The following is a 24,955-nucleotide window of genomic DNA, read 5'->3' on the forward strand; positions in this document are numbered from 1 at the left end:
TACACCAGTCTATCCATCAAACTTAATGTAATTAAGAATGCAACGCATACCAAAACAATCTATCATAGAAAAGACAAAATAATAATAAAGTCAAGGTAATATAATATACGTAATCAAAAGAGATACAGGGATAAATAATAAAGATAGTAAAGTCATATAAATAACCAAACCATTGATTTATGATTTAAGCCAGAGTAAATAGGTGAGTTTTTAATTTATGTTTAAAACTATCAACACTTTCTCCCTCTCTCAGATCCTCTGGGGGGTTTGGATGTTTTATTTCAGGACGTGTATGAAATCCAGGAGCAAATTAGTCACACATTCTCTCAGTATGTGACTAAGGGATGAAACTACAGGGAAAATACCCTTTCTACTAATCATCTACTGCAGCTACGTCATCTTCCTGCAGCTGATGCAGTACCCATCTTTGTACACTAGATGGCAATGCAGTAGTATGTTTCTATTACCGGTCATCGCAGCACACGCACTAACCTAGGCCGGGTGTAACAACCGGTCATCTGCTTTTTTCCCTCGTTCCCTAAACATAAATGAACACTGTTGATCTGCCCTCTGTGGATCAGCGTTTACTAAATGGTTCGTTTATCCGTAGCTGTGTGATTTCATATTTCAAACAGGACAATGAGCTCAGACAGCCTGTAACAGAGAAATGGAAGTTGCACAGATAAGGTGATGGCTTTAGCATCATCCTCGGAGACATTGATGGGCTTGTCAGAACATCGCTTCCGTGAGCTGAGCCCCCTCCTCCCCTTTGTGTCCCCTCAGCCTTATTACAGATGGAAACACTTGCTTTGTCTCATTGTCTCCCCTCACTGTGTGTTTCTTGGGTGGGGGTGGAAGGACATATTGCTTCCCCCCCTCCTCCCCTGCTTCCCTTCTCCATCTACAGTAATTGCCCTGCTTAGTTTTATGACTGCATCTGTGACTGTGACAGCTCAATCAGAGGATTGGCCCTTTCATGAGCACGGCGCTTTGTGTCCGTCTGTCCCCGTCACTGTTTTATATGCACACACACCTGCAGCCTGTTTCCACCTCCCAACTGCCTCCAAGGGTGTTTTTAAAATATAAAGGGATTGGCACCCCGCTGATTTATCTGCATCATAACTGCAACTAGAGTCAAGGTGAATAAAAGGCCTCATTGTCTCTCTGGCACGTCTGACAAAAAGGAGACTGTTGTGACTGTGGTGAAGAAGTAGCTGAATTTTAAAACCAAGCTGGGAGGATTATTTCCCCCATTGAAATCATATGTATATCATGTCTATTTCATATTTTTGTGTGCACACATGACTACCTCATCCTTCTCAACGGCAGCTTTCAGGATACTCTAAACAATTCACTGTGGAGAATCACCATGGGAAGTTGTCATGGTGACGGTGTGTGAAACTGCGTCACACGCGGTATAGAGGAGATGTTATTGCACATCACATTTAGGCCCCTTGTTGTTGTGAGCCGTGAGCCACTTCAACAGAAGTACTGACCGTGTGTAACCGCTCAGGACCCGGACTGATATTAATCCTTTGTGACGAGAGAGAAGTGAAATGACAGTGTGTGAACGGATAAGGACGGTTCACTGCTGTCGACACTTTCATCACCTTTTAGATGTATCAAATATTTAAAACCTGGTGATTCCTGCCATATTTAAATTGTATATTCATTTCTTTAAAACTAGAGGAATAAAAAGGTTCAAATTGGTGTAAAAAAAAAACCTTACACCAAAATCCAACGGATGAGAGAGAATACAGTTTGTTTGTATGGTTATGCAAAAAGCACTCGACTGATTTCCATGAACTTTTGTGGAGAAGTGGAGCGTGACCCAGAAAAGAACCCATTACATTCTGGTGCTTTTCTAAGAGAATGATTCATGGATGTTGATGGAAAAGATATGAGTGTGTGTTATTTGGTGCAGATCCCCCAAAAAATCTGATTCGAGTGAATTTAAATGTGGTTTCATAAGGGGACTGTTTTTTTAAAACTCATTCCCTGAGCAGGAAGAGGCCTAAACAACTGGAAAAGTTGCTTCCATATGAAGCCCAGCCGGCAGCTTTGAAGTTGGTGCACATCTGCCCAATTACTCCTGCACTGACCTGGGATTCAGGTAATGAGCGAGAATCTGCACCGCATCCTCACAGGCCAACGTGTTAAGCCAATAGAAACAATCAATGCCAGATCTTTAGAGACGGTGTAAAAGCTCGTCCAATCAAACCAGAACAATAGCGACGCTTTTCTCTCAGGGTGAACCCCTCCGTCGTGCCAGAGGAGCAGACAAGGTTGATATGATGTGCTCCATCTGCCTTTGTCTTTCTGAAAAGAGGGCACTTCACGGGTTATTAACATACGGTCTGTTACCTGAGATTGTTTTGTGCCCGGTGTGACTGAGCGGAATATGAAATGAGCTTCTGACAGACACGGGGACGTTTTATCCCTCTGTGGCCCATTCATTGCTTTCAAGCTGCGCTTCTATTCTTCCCCTTTTTTTCTCCAGCATTCTTTTTTTTCCTGCCCACAAAAGCCCCTTTGATGCATTTCATCCCAGGTGCTTTAACTCTTGATCGAGCCTTTCTGGAGGAGAAAGGAGCTGCAGCGGAGGGAGAAGCAAAGATCAGGCCGGAAACCACTGTGACGAGTTAGAGAGGAAACTTAAAATAGCAATTTCCCTGCTTGTTTGAAGTCGTGGATTTGATAAGAGTCAGACTAGATAAGAAAAAACCAACGACTCAATCTGAAATGACACGTGGAGCCATTTGAACAATGTTGAATCGATTCTAATTTTAGATTCCTGACTTTTTAGGTTCAAACTTTGTGTTGCCATTTTGAAGAAAATCCTCAAAAGCTCTCACACAAAATGGAGCAATGATGTATTTGATTTCACCCTCTGTCGAATAAACATGTTCACTTTTGCACACACACAGTGTTGGAGCCATTATGAGCCTGTAGCTGCCAAACTCTCCCTGTCAGAGGCACTAAAGACAAGGTTTCTTCACTGCCTGGCTCCGAGCTTGAGGTGAGTGAGTGCGTTTCAGGTTGTGCCAGCTCAAGAGGCGGTGCAGCGTTCAGTGCTTCCTTTCTTCACATCCCTACCTGTGCCCTCTCCTGAAGGCCTGCCAGTTGTTTGGTGGCCAAAACGTACTCCATGAAAAATGCTTGGAAAGGGCTTTTTAGTGTGAAGGTATCAGGGATCTCAAACATTCCCTTCAGCAGCACTGAACACTGGAGTCTGCAGTTTCATTTCCTCGCAGCACCCCAGGGTGTATGATAGCTGTGTGTCTGAAAAGTAATCAAGGTGGAGAACGCAGAGAAAATAGCAGCAATATGCATCTAAACTGACTGTGGTTGCATATGGTTTAAAGCATAAACACAATAATATACATCTTGTTTTTTTGTAGTCTTTGTTGCTGCAAAGCATTAAACTTGGTTGTTTGTATTTGTCTACAGAGCAAATGTAGAACTAGTTATGGGGAAAACAGACTTTGTTCAGTTTGCACACTTGCAGTCCATTAATTTCATTTGAATATGAACAGAGATGTTGGTAATACATGAATATTGAATAGGGATTTTTGATTCAAATCCTTTAGTGTGTATTGGCGGCTGTGACTCAGGAGGCAAAGTGGGTTGTCCACTAACCAGAAGGTTGTCAGTTCAATTCCATTCTCCGCCATTCTGCGTGCCAAAGTGGCCTTGGGTTAGATACAGAATCCCTGAAGGCTGTGCCGACACTGTGCGATTGATATATGATAGAGAAATGCAAATTGTGCATCTACTGTATGTCACATAGATACAGTATGTGCATAGATGCACTGTATGAATGTGTGTGTGTGTAAATGCAGAACATTTGTAAAAGTACAGAGTTCTTTCAGCAAACTTACCGGTGACCTGAAAATCAACACTACAGCGTCTCCTCTCTGTTTGCTGAGAAATGTTTGAGTTGATCACTTGAGGTAAATACTTTCTTTAAATGTCTAGAGGCACATATGATTTGCGCTTCATTGAATTCACAGCGTGCTCTAAAACAGCTCACATGCATAAAATGCTGCCGTGAATGACTGTGTTATCAAATGGACCTGCAGGCTGTGAGAACAGGAAGAACTTCAGCAGCAGCTTCAGACAGACACATCAGGAGAAACCTGCTGGCATGAACAGCAGAGTCAAAATAAATGTTATAGCACTGGGCTGGAAAGTGGATCAATAGAGAACAAGAGCTGGAGTACTGGCTTGATAATAGCTCCAGCGTTTTGTCCTTGACTCAAACAGTGGTGGCTCTTCACTATCTATCAAAGGGCTTCACCATGGTAACCAGCTGAGGATACAGGAAGGGGCTTTTCTCCTTAATAAATAATTATACTGTACGTTTGCTTTATTGTGTCTGTGTTAAATGTGTGTTACAAGTAAAACCAAATATATCCGGTCGCACGTTTAAACTCATAAACCCAATTTTATTTATTTTGAACCTTGATGCCTCTACGTCCCCATACAATACATTCAGTATATACATTTGGCCATGAGGGACTGTACAGAGATATGTTATAGTAGTGCATACATAACGTGGCACGACAATGTACACAAAGGAAACGCACACATGCCACTTTACCACAGTAAAGTGATACACTAGATACACACAGGGCAAGTCAATGGCAGATGGCTGCTTACACCAGTGCACACTCTCACACACACACACACACACACACACACACACACACACACACACACACACACACACACACACACTCTCACACACACACACACTCAAACACTGCTTCATGCATGCACGATTGTGCGTACACGCACTTTAAGACACTTCTCAGGGAGGGGAAGGGCTCTTTCAGGTTCTAATATAAGAAACACACAAATGTGAAGAATGCATCTGCTGATTGCAGAGAATCCATCATCGTGTCCTAACACCTTCCACTCTGCCTCCCCCTCATTCTCCCCCTCCCACCATTTCCCTCTGTCAAAGCTAAGGCCTCTCTCTAAGCAGTGTGGCCATCACACACAGGCTCGTCCCTATAGTAGAGAAATACTCATGAGCAGCAGTAACTAAATAAAGAGCCTCTACTGTCTGATCTCTTCAACGGGGAACATTTACAACATACAGGATACACATCTATCACACATAGTTTATTTTAAATCTGCAATATCTTCTTTCAAGGAAATACATAGGTCCACTGCAACAACATTCTAATCCCTACTAAAGCTGTAGCGGCTGCCTCCTCACATGAACAGTCACCCTCATATAACGTACTGCACTCGTCTAGCGGCAGCAGCGTCCGTCTGCTCGCACGCTGCCCTGACAACGTGCACATCCCACTCTCTGCAAACGGCTTCTAACTATTCAGGTCATACTGCTGATTACATTTCTTCCCTGTGGACATTTTTGTACCATCACATGTCAGCGTATTTGGCGGAGGCACACACTCACACAATCATGTTTCCCTTCAACGACTGCAGTTTGTACAGTTGCATAGCGCACAGTGTGGATATAGTTGAAGCCAAAATGTGTATACAGAGGTCACGCTTCTGGTTCCTGGTGTCGGCCATTTAAAGCTCGGACGAAGCGGCCAAAAATTTAAAAATTCGATTAGGATTTGCCCATAAACCAAAAACCTATTTAATTTTGCATCTCATTATGACTGACAACTGTTTGGACCTTACAGTGTGTTCTTGCTGGGACTACAGGTCATTACTGTGAGTTGCTAAAATTAAATGTGGTCAATGAGTAAACGCGACAAGAAAATCTTCGACTCGTAGTTGCTTAATTCAAGTTCAAGAAAAAAAGAGAGATCTGATCAATTGCTCTCACCAGTTTGTACCAGCGGGTTTAAAAACACTGGAACTCAGAGTCTGTGCACATTTCCACACCAGCACCCAACACATGTGGGACACATGCATCCACACTCACATTCACACACGTATGCACATCTGGTAGTAAAGGGTTGATGACAGAGAGCATGACAGGTCAAAAGTAGGTCTTAATCCGGTTCAAACAGGCTGCGTTGTGATTGGTCCGAGGAGAATAGGCCACTGTCTCTCGCGTGAGGCTCCGACGATCCCGTTGGTCAGGAGACGCCGCGACTCGAGTCGTGGCCACTGAGGCAAACGTGCATTGAGCAGAACTTGAAGCAACAAAAATGCAAAGCACCACAGTTAGAAGAGGCTGGAGTAGTTCCCAAAAAACATGATCACATCGGCACAGGACGATGAGGGCGAGGCCGGTTGGGGGCGTCACACAGGAGTAACACATCAGTAACAATTACCCCAGAATTAATTACAGTCACAGAACAATCGATAAAAGCAGAATTAGAAATCAGCTGATCTCGCGGACTGATTTGACCCATGCATTATAAGGCATTAACCAAACATTTGTTACTGACATCACATAGTATCATATTAGTGACTACATACAATTGCGGATCTGGAAAAAAATCATTTTTTCTCTTCTTTTTATGAAAATGTTTTCATTAGAAAAAAAAATTCTTGGATTAATTGTATTAAAAAAACATATTCCTAAAAGCAATGATGCAATTTTAAGGGGATTGGGAATGTCGAAGGGAGGGCAGATCGATGTCTGCAATCCCATTGTACCTATTGATCTGCAGATGGGGGCGAATGAAATTGATTTTCTGAGGTAGACAATGCAGGCATATTTCATTCTCCCGATGCAAAGCCACACTAAGCAGGGGCAGCGGGGGTAATTTGGTCCATTTGGACAGGCTCTGGTCTCTTGCCTTGGCCAATTGTACTGTGTTGGATGGGACGACCCATCCATCATGCTCCCCTGCCTGTCTCACCACTATGGTACTTACACTGTCATTGATGTGATACACCCACGCGGTGATGGATAGCAGACAGCATGCACTATGACAAGATAGAGAGATCAATCTGCACAGCTCACAGGCCTGTTGTCTCCGTGCAGCTGGGGAAATACCATTCATACACGGCAAATTTATTCAATATCCTGGACACTGTACGGCGCCCATGTGGACAATATCCCTAACGTGCCCCATAAAAGTCGCTTTCCTTACACGGCGCTTACAATCTTCAAGTCCCCTTACAAACAATTACAATAACAGCAGAGCCCAACCAAAGGAGAAAATCAGACACACACAACTGTCATGACGTGCACTCTGAGGAAAAAGGTACAACATGTTAAGATAGAAGTTACGTCTGATGATGTACCTTTCTTTTTCTGTGAGTGCTTAGTGCCAGGCGGGGTCAGCTCAAGAATAAATGAAATGATGTTCCTCAGTCTGTGACGTAATGAATTGGGTGACTGTCATAAATAAAAAAATAAAATAGAATATAATAACATAAAATAATAAAGACTTTTTGCAAACATTGAGTCTGTAAGAATGAGATAGTATGCAGTAGGCCTTCAAAACAGGTTTGAGGTGTGTGAGGATCAGCAGTTTGGGATGCCACTGTTCGTCTTCCCATGAGCCCGCGGGGCTCCGTCCACAGGGACGGGAAGAGTGGAGCCACTGAGGGTGGTCCAGTGAGTGCTGCAGGGGGCCGACGCCTGCAGGTGACCCATGGCACTATAGTGTCCTAATGGCTACAGGGTAGAGCAGGGACATGTGTTCGGCACCCTTGATAGGCAGCTTGCGGCTGGAGTAGAAATGGATGATCTCAGGCACGCTGTCAAACGGGCAGCTGTTCTGGCCCAGGATGTACTTGTTCTCCTTTGTCCGCGACAACTTCATGTGCATGAAGCCCTGGCTGCTCCTGGAGACACGGGGAGACAAAAGACAAGGACGGAAAAAACACGCTGTTAGTTAGACAATAACAAGGTCAGGAGATCAAGATCTTCAACTGCATGAAAAGAAAGTGTAACTTGTGTAAAACAACGTGAAACGACAAAAGCATCAAAGACAAACAATTGGAAACTGAATCAGAATCATGGAAGTATGTTCATCATAAATAAGACGTCTGTAAAACCTCTGACAGGAATGGCAAATATATATATTGTTTTTTACAATGACTGTTAAACTGTTCACTGGGCACAGTAAGTGAAAACCTTGACCTGCTGAGGCCGCTACATGAAACATGAGGGGATCACCAAAGTCATGTTTATCTGTACGGAATTTCAAAGCAATCCATCCAATAGCTTTAAAGATATTTCAGTCTGGAACAAAGTTGGAGGATCGATCGACCGAAACACAGACACTGAAACCCCAAACCCCCACATAAAAAATCATTTGAAGAGAAAAGTATGTGAGACTCAACCTGAATATATTGGATAGAGAACAGATCAGCTCTCCTCGACAGCCCCTTTCTCATTTACTCTCCCCGTCGTTGCTCCCAACAGTACGTGACAATGTTCTGAAAGCTGGATTACCTCTGATAACTTTGGAGCTGCCTGGGGAGCAGACTAAAAGCCAGGCTGCTCGAGGCTGTAGGTTTCACATCCAGAGCACCAGGGCATTGCTAATGAACCCCCAGGATAAATCACTTAGGCTACAGAAATAAATGCACGGCAAATTAAAAGCTTCCCGTGTTTCTAGAAGCCTGTGATCAATACATTTTACATCTTGCCAGTAATCTTAAGCCTAAAAATAGAAAATTCATTTTCGTTGTTATTAAGTGATGCAACAGTAAGCTTTAGTGAGGGACTGATGAGAAACTAATGGTCCTTATATCCTGCTGTAAATATGCAGTTTTTTTCCTTCATTTGTAATTTGCACAATAGCTCAATAAAATGCAAATGCAAGATAAATTAGCATAATCGCTGCAGCAGCAAATGAGGACTACTATTGGCGATCTTGCTACAAGTGGGTATCATGAGCTCCCGTCAACAAAATGTGCACAATCAACTCACTAAACTCAAACCTATTCTACTTTATATCACATGTTATTTAATTTGAAATATAATTCCAGCTACTGAAATGAAAGAAAAAATATATATACAGTGCCTTGCATAAGTATTCACCCCCCTTGGACTTTTTCCCATTATGTACTGTTACTAACTGGAATTCAAATAGACTTAAATAAACTTTTTCCCGTTTGATCAACAAAACATGCATAGTACTTTGGAGGTGCAAAATAAATTTTATTGTGACACAAACAATAATGAGAACAAAAAAGTTGACATCTGTTGGGTGCATAAGTATTCACCCCCCTGTGTCAATACTTGGTAGAACCCCCTTTCGCTGCAATTACAGCTGCAAGTCTTTTGGGGTATGTCTCTACCAGCTTTGCACATCTAGAGATGGAAAGGTTTGTCCATTCTTCTTGGCAAAAAAGATGAAGCTCAGTCAGATTGGATGGAGACCGTCTGTGAACCGCAATCTTCAAGTCTTGCCATAGATTCTCTATTGGATTGAGGTCTGGGCTTTGACTGGGCCATTTTAAGACATTAACATTCTTTAATCCAAACCATTCCTTTGTAGCTCTGGCTGTATGTTTAGGGTCATTGTCCTGCTGGAAGATGAACCTCCGCCCCAGTCTCAAGTCTTTGCAGACTGCATCAGATTTTCTTCAAGGATTTCCCTGTATTTGGCTCCATCCATCTTTCCCTCTATTCTGACCAGTTTCCCTGTACCTGCTGAAGAGAAGCATCCCCACAGCATGATGCTACCACCACCATATTTCACTGTTGGGATGGTGTGCTCAGGGTGATGGGCAGTGTTGGGTTTTCGCCACACATAGCGTTTTGCATTGAGGCCAAAAAGTTCAATTTTGGTCTCATCTGACCAGAGCACCTTCTTCCACATGTTTGCTGTGTCTCCCACATGGCTTCTGGCAAACTCCAAACGGGATTTTTTATGGATCCCTTTCAACAATGGCTTTCTTTTGCCACTCTTCCATAAAGGCCAGATTTGTGGAGTAGACGACTAATAGTTGTCCTGTGGACAGATTCTCCCACCTCAGCTGTGGATCTCTGCAACTCCTCCAGAGTAACCATGGGCCTCCTGGTTGCTTCTCTGATTAATTTTCTCCTTGTCCGACTCTTCAGTTTGGGTGGACGGCCTCCTCTTGGTAGGTTTGCGGTTGTGCCATATTCTTTCCATTTTCTTATGATGGATTTTATGGTGCTCAGAGAGATGTTCAAAGCTCTGGATATTTTTATAACCTAACCCTGCTTCATATTTCTCCACAACTTTATCCCTGACCTGTTTGGTGAGCTCCTTGGTCTTCATGATGCTGTTTGTTCAGTAATGATCTCCAACAAACTCTGAGTCTGTCACAGAACAGGTGTATTTATACTGAGATTAAATTGCAGACAGGTGGACCCTATTTACTAATTATGTGACTTGCAAATGTGACTTGTGAATGCAATTGGTCGCACCAGATCTTTGTTAGGGGTTTCACAGTAAAGGGGTGAATACATATGCACTCAACACTTTTCAGATTTTTATTTGTAAATAATTGTGAAATCCATGTAATATTTCCCCACTTCCAAATGATGCACTATTTTGTGTTGGTCCATTACATAAACTCACGATGAAATAAATTTTAATCTGTGGTTATACCATGACAAAATGTAGAAAAGTCCAAAGGGGTGAATACTTATGCAAGGCACTGTATATACTGCACTGAGGTCACTGTGACCTTTGACAACTGAAATTGGATCAGTTCATCTTTTAGTCCAAGTGACAATTTTGAAGAGATCCCCTAAAGACAGACCTGAGATATCATGTTCAAAGGCAAGTTTTGTGAGGCCACTGTGACCTTTGATCACCCAAATCTAACCAGTTAATCTGTGATTCTAAGTGAACATTTGTGAAAGATTTGAAGAAAGTGCCTCAAGTCGTTCTTGGGGTATCTGACCTTGACCTTTGACCTCCAAAGTCTAATCAGGTCAAGCTTCAGTCCAAGTGACTGTGCAATCTTCCTGATATATCACATTCACAAGAATAGGAGATCACCTTCACCTTGACCTTGGACCAACAAGTTCTAATAAATTCATCTTTGAATCCAAGTGAACCTTTGCACCAAATTTTGGAGACATTCCCTCAAGGTGTTCCTGAAATGTAGCGTTCACAAGACCAAAAACATGTTTGTAAGGTCACAGTGACATTGACCCTTGACCACCAAAATCTAATCAATTCATCCTCGAGTCACACTAAACGTTTAATCCAAATTTGGAGAAATTCCCTCAAGGTGCTCTTAAGATATCGTGGTCGCGAGAATGAGACAGATGGACGGATTATTTATTCTATCAACAGGCCGAGGGTGTGGGAATATTTTCCTGGCAGCGATACACATAAGAGCAGATTCTGGTTTGGATAAGATCGGGTGGTTGAGAATGTCCATGAGGTTTTACGACCTTCACATGGCATCCATGTGTTCACAAATAGTCGAGCAGACAAGCAGAGTAATCACCGGTTTTGAGGTCATTGATTATATTCCCACTGTAAACACATGTATGTATTTGTGTATGTGCCCATTATCTGTGATAAACAGGAGCGAGAACTGGGCTCTTGGCACCTTAAACACGAGGCATGTCCATTCTTCACTTATCTCATAATTGCATGTGTAAAGCCTGCGGATGTGCTTGCTCCCTGATGCACAGAGAGAAACCAGCGCGGAGATAACGCTGAAGTAGAAAAAAGCAAAGAACGTACAGGGTTCAATTTAGGGACAAATTCAAACTAATAATATATCTTGATGTGAGATTATGTTTAATCTGAAGAGATCAGATTACTGTGATTGTCATTATTACTACAGCAAAAGTGATGCAGAAATTGTTGGGATCTATGAACTGTAAATGGCCGATGATGGAGAATATTTCTTCATTTCTGAGATATTTCTGAGCAAGCAGGCTGCAGGCTGAAGTAAACACAGCTAGCAGACTTCTCAATTACCGTGTCTCTGACCTCAGTATTTGAGCATGCGCCTAATAAGTCCATCATGACTTCAGGAGAGCAGGACAAATTTATTTTGCCACACGGTTCTACCGTCCTGCGAGTGGTGCCAGGAGAGCTCATTTAAAAAAAGAAAATAATCCTCCCTGCTAAGTGCATTTGATGAATCTTCATGCTGAGCGCAGGGAGGCAGGGCGTCAGGGCGTCAGGTTACACAGAGCTACACTTGAAATGGCAAACACATCAATAGCATCATTTTTAGATTCCCAGCTGGCTCCCAGTCGCCGTTCAGGGCAGCTTATCACGTTACGGTCCTGCAGAGTTAGAAATCAGGAGAACGGAGCAATACAACAAGGCTGCTGATAAAATGACTATTTTAGAGAGGACAAGCCTTTGTGGTGTTATCATATCCCCGTGCTTGTGGCCTTCTATTGTCTAATCAGAATGAATCTCTCTGGGGGAGGTCCGCTGTCCTGTTTATTGAGGTTTATGACTTTGATTTGAGCCCTGTAGACCTCAGAGCAGGAAGAGCCTGACAGCAATCACCACTTATCTCCACCTTCTACATATTGAATTGCTGCATGAATGATGCTGCTCTCAGTGTTATGAATCCATGGCACCAGAAAAAACAAAAAAAAACAAAGTCGTCAGCCAAAAGATAATGATCCTTGGCAGATGCGGTGACCTTTTTAAGCATTATGGGCATCAGATATCCTGTGTGCCCATTATTTCATATGAACACAATTTGAATAAGTCTACAAGGATGATCCCTACCGCTCTGTATGACACGACTGATGAAAAACTGATGTTTAGTGTGGTTAGATCTAACTATCTAACTAACCAAACATCCAACTATCTAACTATTGAACCATCCACCCACCCAACCGACAGAATGGGGTGAAAACACAACCTCCTTGGCAGAAGTAAATTTGCTGTTTTGCCATTGGCTTAGATTTCCTGGTGTAGCTTAGATTTGTGTAGTCATTCATCTCAGCTGGGTCACATACAGGAAATCAGATCTTTTCTCTGTATGGATCCATCTAAACAATGAACAAAAACACCACAAAAGCACAAGGAAAGAAGAGGAGTGCAATTGCAGATGCAAAGATTCTTTGTATGCTCTTTTAACAGACTATATCTCTGTCTCTTACTGTGCTCTGGCATCAAACAGCTTCTGTTGGAAAGATTTTCTTCTTTCACGAACAGTTTCTCTGCTCAGCCAATGGAAACACGCTGTGCAGGGCTCTCTCGTGAGGTGAGACACAGGATGACACGGTGCTCTGAGAGACTTGTGATGGGTTTAATATGTTTCAAACACCTAAAAGATTTCTCTCCACAGAAAGATGAAACAGAGGAAGGATGGGCGTGTAGGGCGGTGACGGGCATGTGAAAAGAAAAAAAAAAGGGGGTTAGGACGGCACAGTAGACAGAAAATGCTTTCCGTTTGTGCCAGAGTTCTCTTGAGGCTGGAGGTCTCAGCGACGTCTGTCTTTATCAATAATGCAATACACGTATGTGCCACCTCATGGCCTTATACATTTTTCAGCAACCTCAGACATGGAGGATCTTCACCTCGGGTCCCGGCTCATTTTCAGTGTGGCAGCAGGGGAGGCGTGCGAGCAGGCTGAACTCAGAATCACCTCCGCCTGCAGTGTGGTGACACCTGTCATTCCCACGAACCAGCCACCTGATTGCTTTCTAGGCTCCTTGTTTCTCGAGATCTGAGTATACACACATCGGTGTCTACAAACATGCACACACAGAGAAAGAGAACCTGAAACCTCCAGGAAACATTTTCTTATCCTGTAGAGGTGCCACATATTCAGTTTGTAAAGGCACTAAATTGTGAGCCGTTTGCACTGTTATTACAAAGGAACAAAAACACACAACTTAACTTGGTGTGTAGCAATAAAGCCAATACCAAGATTGAATTATTACTCATTAGAAGCATATTTCTTTACAGCTTTGTCAACTAATTTGCCATCATATCCAGAGCCTGCTAAAGCCCACATACTGCTGTAGGCTCCACAACCCTTTAGGCTATAGCCCTGGAGTCAACTCTGTGGCAGACGGGGTAAAAGCACCTCAGCTGGTTACAAAGTCCAGGACATCCTTCCCACTGCTACACTTCCCACTGAGTCACAGAGATTAAACACCTCTGCTGCACCGAAACTAACGCGGCCTTCTCAGCGTGGCTTTTCTTTTTTTAATCTTCTTCTACTTCGTCAGTGTGACAAACAGCTATTATGTGTGTCACAGAAGTCATTTCACAACTTGCTTTTAGTTTCTCCAAACTGTAGCCTTCAGGTCAGAGAGGCGGGTGAGTGGCAAGGATATGGTAAAGCTAAAATGAAGCGTCTCTGTGACCTTTCAATTGAGCTTCCTGTAAGTAAACCACTTTACCCTACTCCTCTATCTGCTCCAGTCATGCAGCTCATTGCTGAGGGTCAGCTGGACGGCTGTGGGATGTGAGTTAGTGTAAATACATGAATGCTAGTAAGAACGTTATCAAGCAGAACGTTTTAAACAGTTTTAAACACATGCTCAGATTTCTGCCTGGTTTAATTGAATCTGTTAATAACATTTCAGCTGCAATTGTTTCAGCACTTTCCCAGTGTGGACTGGTCTGATTTAAAAAAAACAAAACAAAACAAACAACAGGAATCAGTGATTTCATTTTTGAAAGTAAAATCCTCAGCATTGGGTCATCTCCTGTCTCCTTTGCACGAGAATACGGAGATGGATAAATTAATTCTGTCAAACTTATAATATCACAATATATATGATAATATAATATCATGTGTTGGTGCCCCAGAGCTGAATTGAATTGAATTTTATTTGCATAGTGACAAATCACAACATACATTATCTCAAGGCAATTTACACACCTGTCATATATAGTACATAAGCTGTGTGAGACTATTTGGAGCTCATTAGAAGAACATTAATCAAAATCACTTCCTGTATTATTTTGTACCACATACACTAAAGACAAAGGTCAAGTTCACTTGGGCCTCATTACTCAGACATCTGCTTCATGGTTTACTGGTTCTTAGTTGTGTGTGGAGGGATATGATGCTGTGTTTTTTCCTTTTATGTGGTCTTGAACTTTATGCTCAGGGCTTCTTTTAGACACATCTACGGAATAGTTCTGTCCATTTTAGATTAATGATTAATAGCCGTTGACTATCCTGATGAATCGTCTGTAGTCTGTATTGCCTTCAGGATGAATACTAAGCAATAAAAAGGTTGTTCACAGCCGTTCATAGTATTTCGTTATGGTTTTGGTCCCCATTGCTTTTATGTATCTTTATATATGATATGGGGATGTAGTATATGTTATATTTTATTACACATTTCTATCTATCTTATTTGTATTATTTTCAATTTATTAGATTTGTTTTCTTTTAGCTCATTTTATCTATTCACCCTCTGCTCTATTTAATCTCTTTTATTTTGCTTAGAAAATTGTTTTAAATGGTTCTTTTTGTCTGTGTTGTTTTGAATGTCCCTGCACAGCACCTTGAATCTACCTCTGTGTATGAAATGTGCTTTACAAAATAAAACCACCTTGCTTTGCCTCCTTGAATGTCATTGTCCTGGTTTGGGCTGTTCATGTGGCTAAATGTTTTGAAATATGGTTGTTTCAGGGGCTGCATACTCAACCAGTGAGACAGACATTTAATGCCTTCTGTTTGTGATCAGTCACAGCCAGTAGCTGGTCTTCCGGACATTAGTTCAGGACTCATATTAGTCAGTAAAGCAGAAGAAGCAGTCGCACAGTCAGTGAAGACGGGGCGTTAGATTTGCAGTCAGCTACAGTAACGTGAAGAGAATGGAGCAGTGAAAAGTATCATGTTTCGCTGCCAAGACATTCAAACCTCCAGCTACATTAGTTCTGTTGTAATAACAAACGCTAATTACTAATTTTTATCTCATCTGAAGGTCGTCGCAGGATTTGTCTAAATGTCACATGGTCTCTTACTGCAAAATGGACTTTATATTAAGTAAATGTGAAAAGAGCATTTGACAAAACAAATACTAACATTACATAAATTATTTTTATTACATTACATTTTTATTTCATAGTGGTTTTGGCAGCTGTTCTGACATATAAAAAAAAAATGTAAGCTATGTTTCTGACATTGTGTCCTGGCCCCTGATCCTGACAGTGGATGGAGGTGAAAATCAGTAAAGCAAAACCAAATCTGTCTCTTTTTTGCTGTCAAAAATAACAGGATGTGACCCCTCTGTGGCCCTGCAAGCTAACGTAACCTCTACCAAATGTCAGACGAGACTAAGCCAATCTCACTGGCTTCTTTGAACTCTCTGAAGTGTGTTGTAGAGATCAGGAGTCGCTGAAGATTAACGGAGATGTGGGCCCGTCAAAAAAAAGAGGAGTCGACAATGTCAGAGGGGTTACCAGGGGGAGGTGGACGGCCACAGACGGGCAGGATGTAAGTCTGAAAGGTGAAAATGTGTACTGTACTGAAAATGCAGAGTAAGCAGACTATTGGGGCATATGTCCACAAGGACCTCTGCAAGCAGAACATATGTTAATCCACCTAGAACTGTATGTAGCTGCTGAGACACTAGAGACGTGGGATTTGATTTACCCTCCAACACTTTATCAGAGTAGATTGTATGGCGCCTGTGCAGTTACTCTTTTTCACCCAGCTATCATGTGCACTTGTGTATCTAATCATACTGTACAGTACGTGGCTCATTAGTAATGGCTGTCCTTACTTTAGGGAGAGGGAGTAGTCGTTCTTGCTGGTCTCGCTGTTTCTCACCAGATAGCTGGCCTCCTTACACAGCCTGAGCAGAGACTCTGCATCTGTCCGGCTGATCGCTCCATGGTACCAGCTACAGCGAGAGATGGGAAACAGAGAGAGGAGGGGATAAAGGAATGGTGAGAATACGCCGAAAATAGAACAAATGAAAGCAAATAACAAGGGTCCAACTTTCTAATGAGCACAAACTGAACACAAAGGGCCAAAGTGGTAGTCGTAACAAGACAACACCGAGTCCTGACTCACAACTGGCTTTCCAGGGGCATGGTGGGGTCAATGCGCTCCCCTAGAGAGGAGCTGCAGTGGTCCAGCGACGTCATTTTAGTGTTGACCAGACAGCCGCTGGAGTGTCGCTGCAGTGGGCGGTTTTTCCCATCCTTGGTCGGAGACATTCGAGACTTGTCCACGCCATCGAACTGGACTGTAATACAAGAACAATACATCAGCTGACAGATTTTATTCTGGATGGATAAAAAAACATCCACAGCTTTGATAATGCAGCATTAATAACACGTGGTTTGAATGCACTTCAGATAGATTTCAGTTTAAGGTCACTTGTACAATAGTGTGCTTGAGAGGAAGGAGACATTTGTAGAGGTTATGATGTAAAGTGCTGTTACATGACTCTACTGAACTAGATCAGCAGTGTGTGAGAACTGAGCGCGCAGACACACACACACACACACACACACAGTTAATTTGTGTAACTCATCCGAGTCAACATGTGCACATTCACAATGGAGCAGTCATGAATCAATTCTTCCCCACTGTGTACACATTCCACTGAGAGAAAATACACACACATACAAACTTCATCCAAACTATCCAACTAAACTACTTTACATGCAGGCGCACATATATTATATATACAGTATGTGATTTATATGAGATCTTTATGGATCAGTTTCCATGGAACAATGTCATTGTTTTGAACATCTGCTTTTTCATTTAGAATTTAATTGATTTTTACCATGAGTTTGCCGTATGTTTCTGTGTCGGTTCCGTATTTTATTTTGTTTGCTGTGTTTTAGTATGCTTTTCTTGTGTTATCTGTCTCGGCTTGTATTTATATTTGAAACTTTTGCTGCCCATCGTGGCTAAAACTCCCTGACAGAACAGGTATTGTATCTCAATCGGAGCTTCCTGGTTAAATAAGGAGTGATCGGAAACAAAAAGGTTACTCTTTTAAAATATAAAAACAAAAGGTGCACAGACATACAAATGATCATACCTGAAAAATTCTCACACACACACACAAAGGGTTGCACAGCTGTCCTTACTGGGACTTTGCATTGACCTCCATTCATTGTGGACAACCTAACCAAAAACCTTATTGCGAATCTTAACCATGACCTATTCATGGCTAACTCTAACCTCAATCACATCTTACCACTAACCTTAACCAGGAGCTCAGAAATGAAGATTTGCCTCATTAGGACCAGACTTGGGTCCCCATCAGGTCTACTGATCCTGACAAGGTCCTAAATAGTACACACACCCACACACAGACACACAGACACACACACACACACACACACACAAATCCCACGTACAAGTCCAGCAAGTGAAACATTAACCTGGCTTTTCAAAACTCTCACGGTAAACTGTGGACACGACGAGCTCCTGGCAGCCGCACAGGGAACTGTTTTAAAGTATGTGGGGGCTGGAGCTGACCTGCGCTCATGACAGGACTGGTGAAGGTCATGGGGCGAATTCACAGCCAATCAGCACACAAGGGGAAAAGGCCTTTGCGTCTATTTACAAAAGCTAACAGAAGAACAAAAGAGGAGATTATGTTCACGAGGACATGTGAAAGTGAATGTGTACTTCTGGTTAGAGAGGGTTATGGATGCCTAAAGGCCGAAAGGCTCTACAGTTGGATGTTGGAGTGGTGTTGTGGTCATTTATTTGTGTGTACATGTGCGCTTTTTTTCCTTTTCTCTACGCCATCCATCACTGTAATTGATGTCACAGCACCCACGGTGTTGAGAAGACCTATTTAGAGCCACTGACATGCATCTCAGGCAATAACGGAGGCCCAGCTTCCTCCATCAACCGTACGACAAGCTTCAGCTGGAGATTATTTTCTGCTTTAAGGTTTAAAATCAACATATCAAAGCCGAGTCTTTGATGGAAGCAGTTAGTGAAGTTTGAAGCTTCTGGATTGCGTCTGCTTTAGCAGCGCTCTGTCGCTAATGGACAGTTTTGTGTCTCGTGTTTAATTACTGGATCTGAGCATGGCAGCTACAGCACAGACAGACAGGCACTGCGATCTGTCGATGGAGACAGGGCCTGCAACTGTCTAGACTCTGCATTTCAAACAGAGGATTGCGTTACACTGTGTGTAGTTTGTGAGCTTGTCAAGTCTTCCTATATGTCACTGAGTGGAAGGGCTGACATCAGTCAATTCAAGTTACAAGAGACATCATGTCAACATTTTACTGCGCCTACTCTAAGTCGGGCGGAATGGGAAAACATATGACCTTCTGTAGAATCTGAGGTGTAAAGATACATACAAATCGCAAAAATCCCAAATTCTCTTCTGCCAATGGACTTTGAAAGGAATTTTAAGAGTTATAAGCTTTACATTTGAATGGTTTAGTTATATTTACAACTTCTACTGAGATCCTTAGATCTTTAGATCAGTCATGGGGAGAGAGATACATTACTTTCTACACTGCAGATATGGTAATCTCTATTAACAGATTCAGCATGTGAATATGCAGAATCTGTAGGCGAGGGACACGATTTTGGGGCTGGAAGCCTTCTGCTTTTTGTTTCTGGTTTGAACAATCAGGTTTCAGCAGGCTTTGGCTGCCCGCATGAAAACAGTCCGTGTGGAGAAGAAAAGAGGCAGAACACACTGACTGAAATGAATCAGCTTTTTAATTTATCTGAATTTATGTCCAGATAGCTGTTAATAAAGATTAGCCCAAGTGTCGTCTGGACCTAAAACATCTCCAAAAGTATCACTGTTTATATTTTGTGTGGAGAAACATTTTACTCTTTGAACTAGTCTGACTGTAAACAGTGCACAGTGAACGGAAGACAGAGTCTTGGCCCAGATATCCACTGTCTACACCAGAAGCCTCAACATTTGCCCACAGAGGCTGATTCGATATCAGACCAAAGACGATGGGCAGGTATGTTAACCTGCTACCTTTTAGATCCACATATAAGGTTTTCACATACATACACATGATCAGTTCATGTTGTTGTTGACCTAGAAGACCTCGATCTTTTAGGTTAGTGTGCCCTCACAAAAAAATAAGTATCTTACAGTGACTATATTGAATATTTAAAGATTTGAAAAAACTTTCTCTAAAGATTTGAGAAAGTTTTATTTAAAATTTAGTTTGTAAAAGCAAATTTTTGTATTCTTACATATCACATTTGCCATTTCATGATTTCACACATCAATTTGATGAATTTCTGGAGCCCCTGACTGAAAGACTTTTACTGGTACACTGAGTCTGAATCTATTTCTCCCTTCTTTGCCTTTGAGGGCACACAAAGAAGGAAAGCTGTTGTTTCAACTCCAACCACCAGGGGCTCCTCTTCACCTCCACACTCAGGTTGAACCCGCTGGCCTTGAGCCCACCGATGCATTTCCCTCAACATAAATTCATGGAAGTGATTATTCCAAATGACTCCAGCAACCATTGTCATCTCTGCCTCTGCCCTTCTGTTCATTAAAGGGCTACGGCGGGGACTTAAGATGACAAATTAAAATTGCACTGTTGTGTGACAGCTGGGTAAACTGTGGCTCTAACCTCAGACTCATGGAGGACTGTGAGCTTAAGCTTCACGTCCTCATAGGTCTGATGTTTGGACCACAGGCACTCAAACGGTGCTGCATGTAAGTCATCATGACAGATCCCATGAGTTGTCGACTTTTGCAGGCGGCCCATTAGAACCACATGCCGACTGCCGGGAATACTGTGCAACTAGCATGAGCGTACAGTATATGTGTAAGGGTGAGAGATAGCGTTTCCATGGAAACTGACCGAGGGGACAAGGGAGATGCATGTTTGCTCTGCTCATCCCCGTCAGCGCTGACAGATCACAACATGAAGACGCAGCCAATTGCTCTCTCCTTCTCCTTCCTTCACTTTCAATTTCTCTTTCTGTTTGCATACGTGTGTCTGGCCCCTTCCGCGCTCTCTCTCCTCCTCACCTACTCTTTTGATCTTTCCGCCTCACCCTCTCTGGCCCCATCTCACCTCACTCCGTCTTGTCTGTTTCTCTGTGTGTTTACACGTCAAGGACAGAGAAAGATAGAGGGATGAGAGGACTGGTGGAATGTCTGCACCAAATGGAAGAGAGATAGAGCAGTGGCAGGTTTGACCTGTTATCTCCGTCTGTCACTGATTGTGTCGCTTCTTGCAACTAAATAGTTCGACGTTACCTGCCTGCAAATATAAATTTACACTTTGAACATGTATTTTTTCAGTTACCAAGTATTGTTAACATCCACGGCTAGAATTTGCTATCTTGCCTTCACCACACACTATCTCTCAGTCTATCTAAAGCTCCCTCAGCTCCTCACGTTTCGACCTCTCTCCCAGCGAACGCACTCTAATGCCTTCCTTTCCACGAATTCAAGACAATCAGTGCTTTATTTGACCTTGATTAAACCTTTTTTCCTCCTCCACTTAGAACGGGTTGAGTGGCTATTCTCGGCGGAGCTCACCCCGTCAACCTTTCCTGTCAGAGAGGAGACTTTTCCAGAGGCAGAGTGCATAGCTCTACAAGAAGAGTATTACCTTGAAGAGAGTGAGAGCCTCCAAACTAAACAAAAGCTATAGTTTTATTTTGAAGTGTGAGGGGTATACCATGTCAGCTTCGATTGCCGGCCATCTCGCCAGCTTCAGACGGTTGCAGAATTATGTTTTAAGGCTGAATATCAATGGGAGCGGACCAAACCCATTCTCCTTTCATTCTCTGGAGCGCACAGTCCGACAGACATGGCCGACGGGAGATTGACGAGAGGATTGGGCCGAGGGAGAACAAAAGCCCTGAGAGGCGGCTTAAGAGAGGCAGGAGTGTGCGGGTATGTCACAGACAACACACACATGCCTTCACACATTCACACACAAAGAAGTGTGTGTAGCGGCATCTGTGTGTGTGTGTGTGTGTGTGTGTGTGTGTGTGTGTCATCGGTATTGTTGCATGTTAAGTTCAGCAAATGGAATCTGTGTATCAGATTGAAATGTCAGTCACACGGTGACTTATGGCTTCTCCTTCTGACGCACATCTTCTTGTATATAAAAAATAGAGGAGGGGGAGGGGCAGTGTGTGAAAGGAGGGAGCTGATTGGCCAGGACACAGATAAACACAGAGGTCAAAATGACTTTTCAGTGATGACACTGCGACCAACACAACATGATGTAATACCAACTAGAATGGTAATCAGTAGAGATCATACCTACACCAAGGCCCAGCAGTTCCCTTACATTCAATCAAGCTGCACCAAACTTCACACACTCAGAGATATCTGCATCAAGATCAATGAATTATTCTATAAGAAAACTGTGAAAATATTGAAAAAGTCCTGGATGCACGCTCTGATCTGCATCCACACAAAAATTTAAGTACCGCATCCTTCCACCAGGTTTCACGGGAGTCCCTTCAGAAAATATAACCTCCTTGGGCAAGGTGATAATGCCATAAAAACTCAGAAAAAAAAAAAAAGCACAATAAACTGACTAGTAAACATATCCAGTGCGTCACTCTCCTCACTCTCAACAGGCTTGTTTTCACTGCAGGGCCACAATGGAGCCACAGAAAATAAAGTTACCTTCACCACTGAGGCTTCTGAACAACCTGTCACCTCCGCACACATTCCTGCACAAATTCCTCTAATTAAGCTGGATAATTAATTCTCATTGACTAATGGTTCTATCAAAAACGATGACTAGTCTGAGGGGCGAGGCGAGCCGTCAGCTGCTATATTGTGAGGGGAAAATTAAGTTTTCCAGCTCGAACGTGTGAAATGATTAGCAGATTTGCATCTCATTAGAATGCACTACACACTGGAACAAGCGCTCAGCAACCCTCTGAACTGCTACCTTTAAATAAACCCTTTTCTTTTATGTTGTGTATTGGGAACAAAAAGAATGATTTGTTAGATAGATTTAAATAATTGATTTTTAGAGCTCTGAAGTTTGATCCCTTATGATTTCCCCATCTAGGGATATAATTGCTTCTATTGTATAAATCCCCCAAATTACATTCTAATTAGGTTTTCTGCAGCGATGACCCACCCAAGTGTCAGTTAGCGGTTCTTTTTCTAAATTAAATCTGGATATCTTTTCATTTCTTCTTCTTACTGTTGATTAGAGGAAGGGGAAGGTAAAAGAAATGCCTAAAAGTGTGAATAATTAATTCCTGTCAAAAACAAAGGGAAAAAGCCTTTCATTATACTCCCACAAAAGTGGCCTCCATTTATATGTAGATGTAATATAAGCCCTGTCAAGCCTCATTAAAATTTTGATAATGGAAAAAAATAAGACAGATTTCCCTGAACTGAGATGGATATCATTTTTATTTTTTTAATCCTGGTCTTTATTAGAGTAAAACACAACAGCCTTGAATAAACACAATACAGCTTAGCTCTTAACGGCTGAGCCAGTTGTGAGCGTGTAAGCAATCCTGTGTATAATGGATGAGTGATGTCCGGTGTGTGTGACTAAGGGTCTGCCTGTACACTGAGGTCAACAGAGGGCATAGTAACTGTATTCACAGGGGTCATGGAGGCTACTCGGCCCCCCTGCGTCTGCCGTAGTGACCTCTGACCCCATAGATGTAGAGCAGGGCCGTACTGGCTCAGACTGAGAGAGGATCACTTTACAGCTGGACGCCAATCTTAAACCCGCTCACATCACAGAGGGAACCAGAACCCTTCCCATGGATTTATGGACATAAATCAACTCCTTGCCCTGTCCTCGCCTGCAGCACAGAGAGGTGTCCTCTTACACAGCCTGGATCTAAGTCGTCCCACTCTGTCAGGGGAAATCCCATTCCTGGCATTAGTTCTGCTGCACGTCCCTCTTTTCCCTGGGTAATTACAGCAGTCAGAGTGTGAGTGTGTGGAAGGGCTTCAAAAGTCAACAAAAAGGCACCACTGGTTGAAAATAGATGAATCACCAAAGTCCATTGTGGTTGATAAGATGGTAAATATGGCTGAACCTGAGGTGAGGAGACTCAAATCAGTGCCTCAAATGAGTTGGGTTTATCTGTTCATGTAAGCCACTTGTGGAAAACAGCAAACCAGAGGGACATCTGGGACGGTTATGAGTATGTTGACAAGAGGAAATGGGGGTCACAGCAAATGGCAATTACGCATGCAGAAGGCAGTTGAGCACAATTAAAACTAATGAGCCTTCAGCCCTAAAACCTGCACAAGACAGAGATTTTCTGCCACATGTAATCCAGATGGAAAAGTACAGCCATTACTGAGTGAATACCTAAATTCACATAATACAGTGCCTCTAAAAGATGTCGACTCTTTAAGTCAGTCATTACTGACCAGCACATTTAAAGGAATGCTTTCATAGGAATATGCAACCTTTCATGGTTAAAGCTACTGATTTAGTGGGAGCACACACACATTGGTTTTTTCCTCTCTTTATTCAAAAGCATGTTCTTTCAGTTAGAGAGCAGGACTTAATGTGATGTAATGCTTTTACTCAAAACCTTGCACTTGAACTCAAATATTGCTTGTGCTTAGATTTGCTCTGCTCGTGCTCAAACTGTGCGCTTGCACTCAGATATTTTGTTGATTGGACAGATTTCCTGCACTCCAGCTTCAGCTCTTCTCCTCGCACTCGCGCGGTACTATAAAAGGTTCCATGCAATAACAGACATGAGTCATGTGTCTTAATAAGTTACAACAGTCATCTAAGTCAAAGGTTACACAAACATTATATAAATAATAATCTACAAATATAAGTTTTCACTTTAACACATTCATTAACACGAAACGTGTGCTCATGGATGGACACTTTTTTTCCTGTGTGCATGGATTTTTTTGTTCAACAATTCTGTCAAAATTCCCCAATACAGCGCCAGGTGCACTTGTGGGTGAGTTAGCTTTACTACTCTCAGAGAAGTAAAGCTAACACATCCACAATGAAGGCATGACAATTTCACAGTTTGAGCACAAGCAGAGCAAATTTAAGCACAAAATGGGGCTATTTTAGAGCAAGTGCATGTTTTTGAGGGAGACAACTACAAAATCTGAACGTGAAATCAACAAATCCTGCTCTCAAACTGAAAGACCACACTTATGAATGAAGAATAAAAACCCATACACACACGTACTTTACTATTCGATAATGAAAT

General features: G+C 42.4%; 1 protein-coding gene across 5 annotated transcripts in view; it reads right to left on the bottom strand.

Moving 5' to 3' along the window:
* Positions 1 to 4,423: 4,423 nt before the first annotated feature.
* LOC118105747 (SH2 domain-containing adapter protein F) overlaps positions 4,424 to 24,955 on the bottom strand; it is a 105,508-nt gene continuing 84,976 nt past the window's right edge. For 4 of the 5 annotated variants that reach the window (XM_035153583.2, XM_035153567.2, XM_035153558.2 and 1 more), the window contains 3 exons: positions 16,856 to 17,030; positions 16,563 to 16,682; positions 4,424 to 7,734 (listed from right to left, as the gene is read on the bottom strand). In XM_035153583.2, the coding sequence (XP_035009474.1) occupies positions 7,548 to 7,734; positions 16,563 to 16,682; positions 16,856 to 17,030 (482 nt within the window). In that variant the 3' untranslated portion in view covers positions 4,424 to 7,547. Of the gene's footprint in view, positions 7,735 to 16,562; positions 16,683 to 16,851; positions 17,031 to 24,955 lie in introns of those variants that run through there. The other variant, XM_047339466.1, reaches the window with a different exon arrangement.

The sequence above is a fragment of the Hippoglossus stenolepis genome, chromosome 1, assembly GCF_022539355.2.
Source record: "Hippoglossus stenolepis isolate QCI-W04-F060 chromosome 1, HSTE1.2, whole genome shotgun sequence".
Taxonomy (NCBI): Eukaryota; Metazoa; Chordata; class Actinopteri; order Pleuronectiformes; family Pleuronectidae; genus Hippoglossus; species Hippoglossus stenolepis.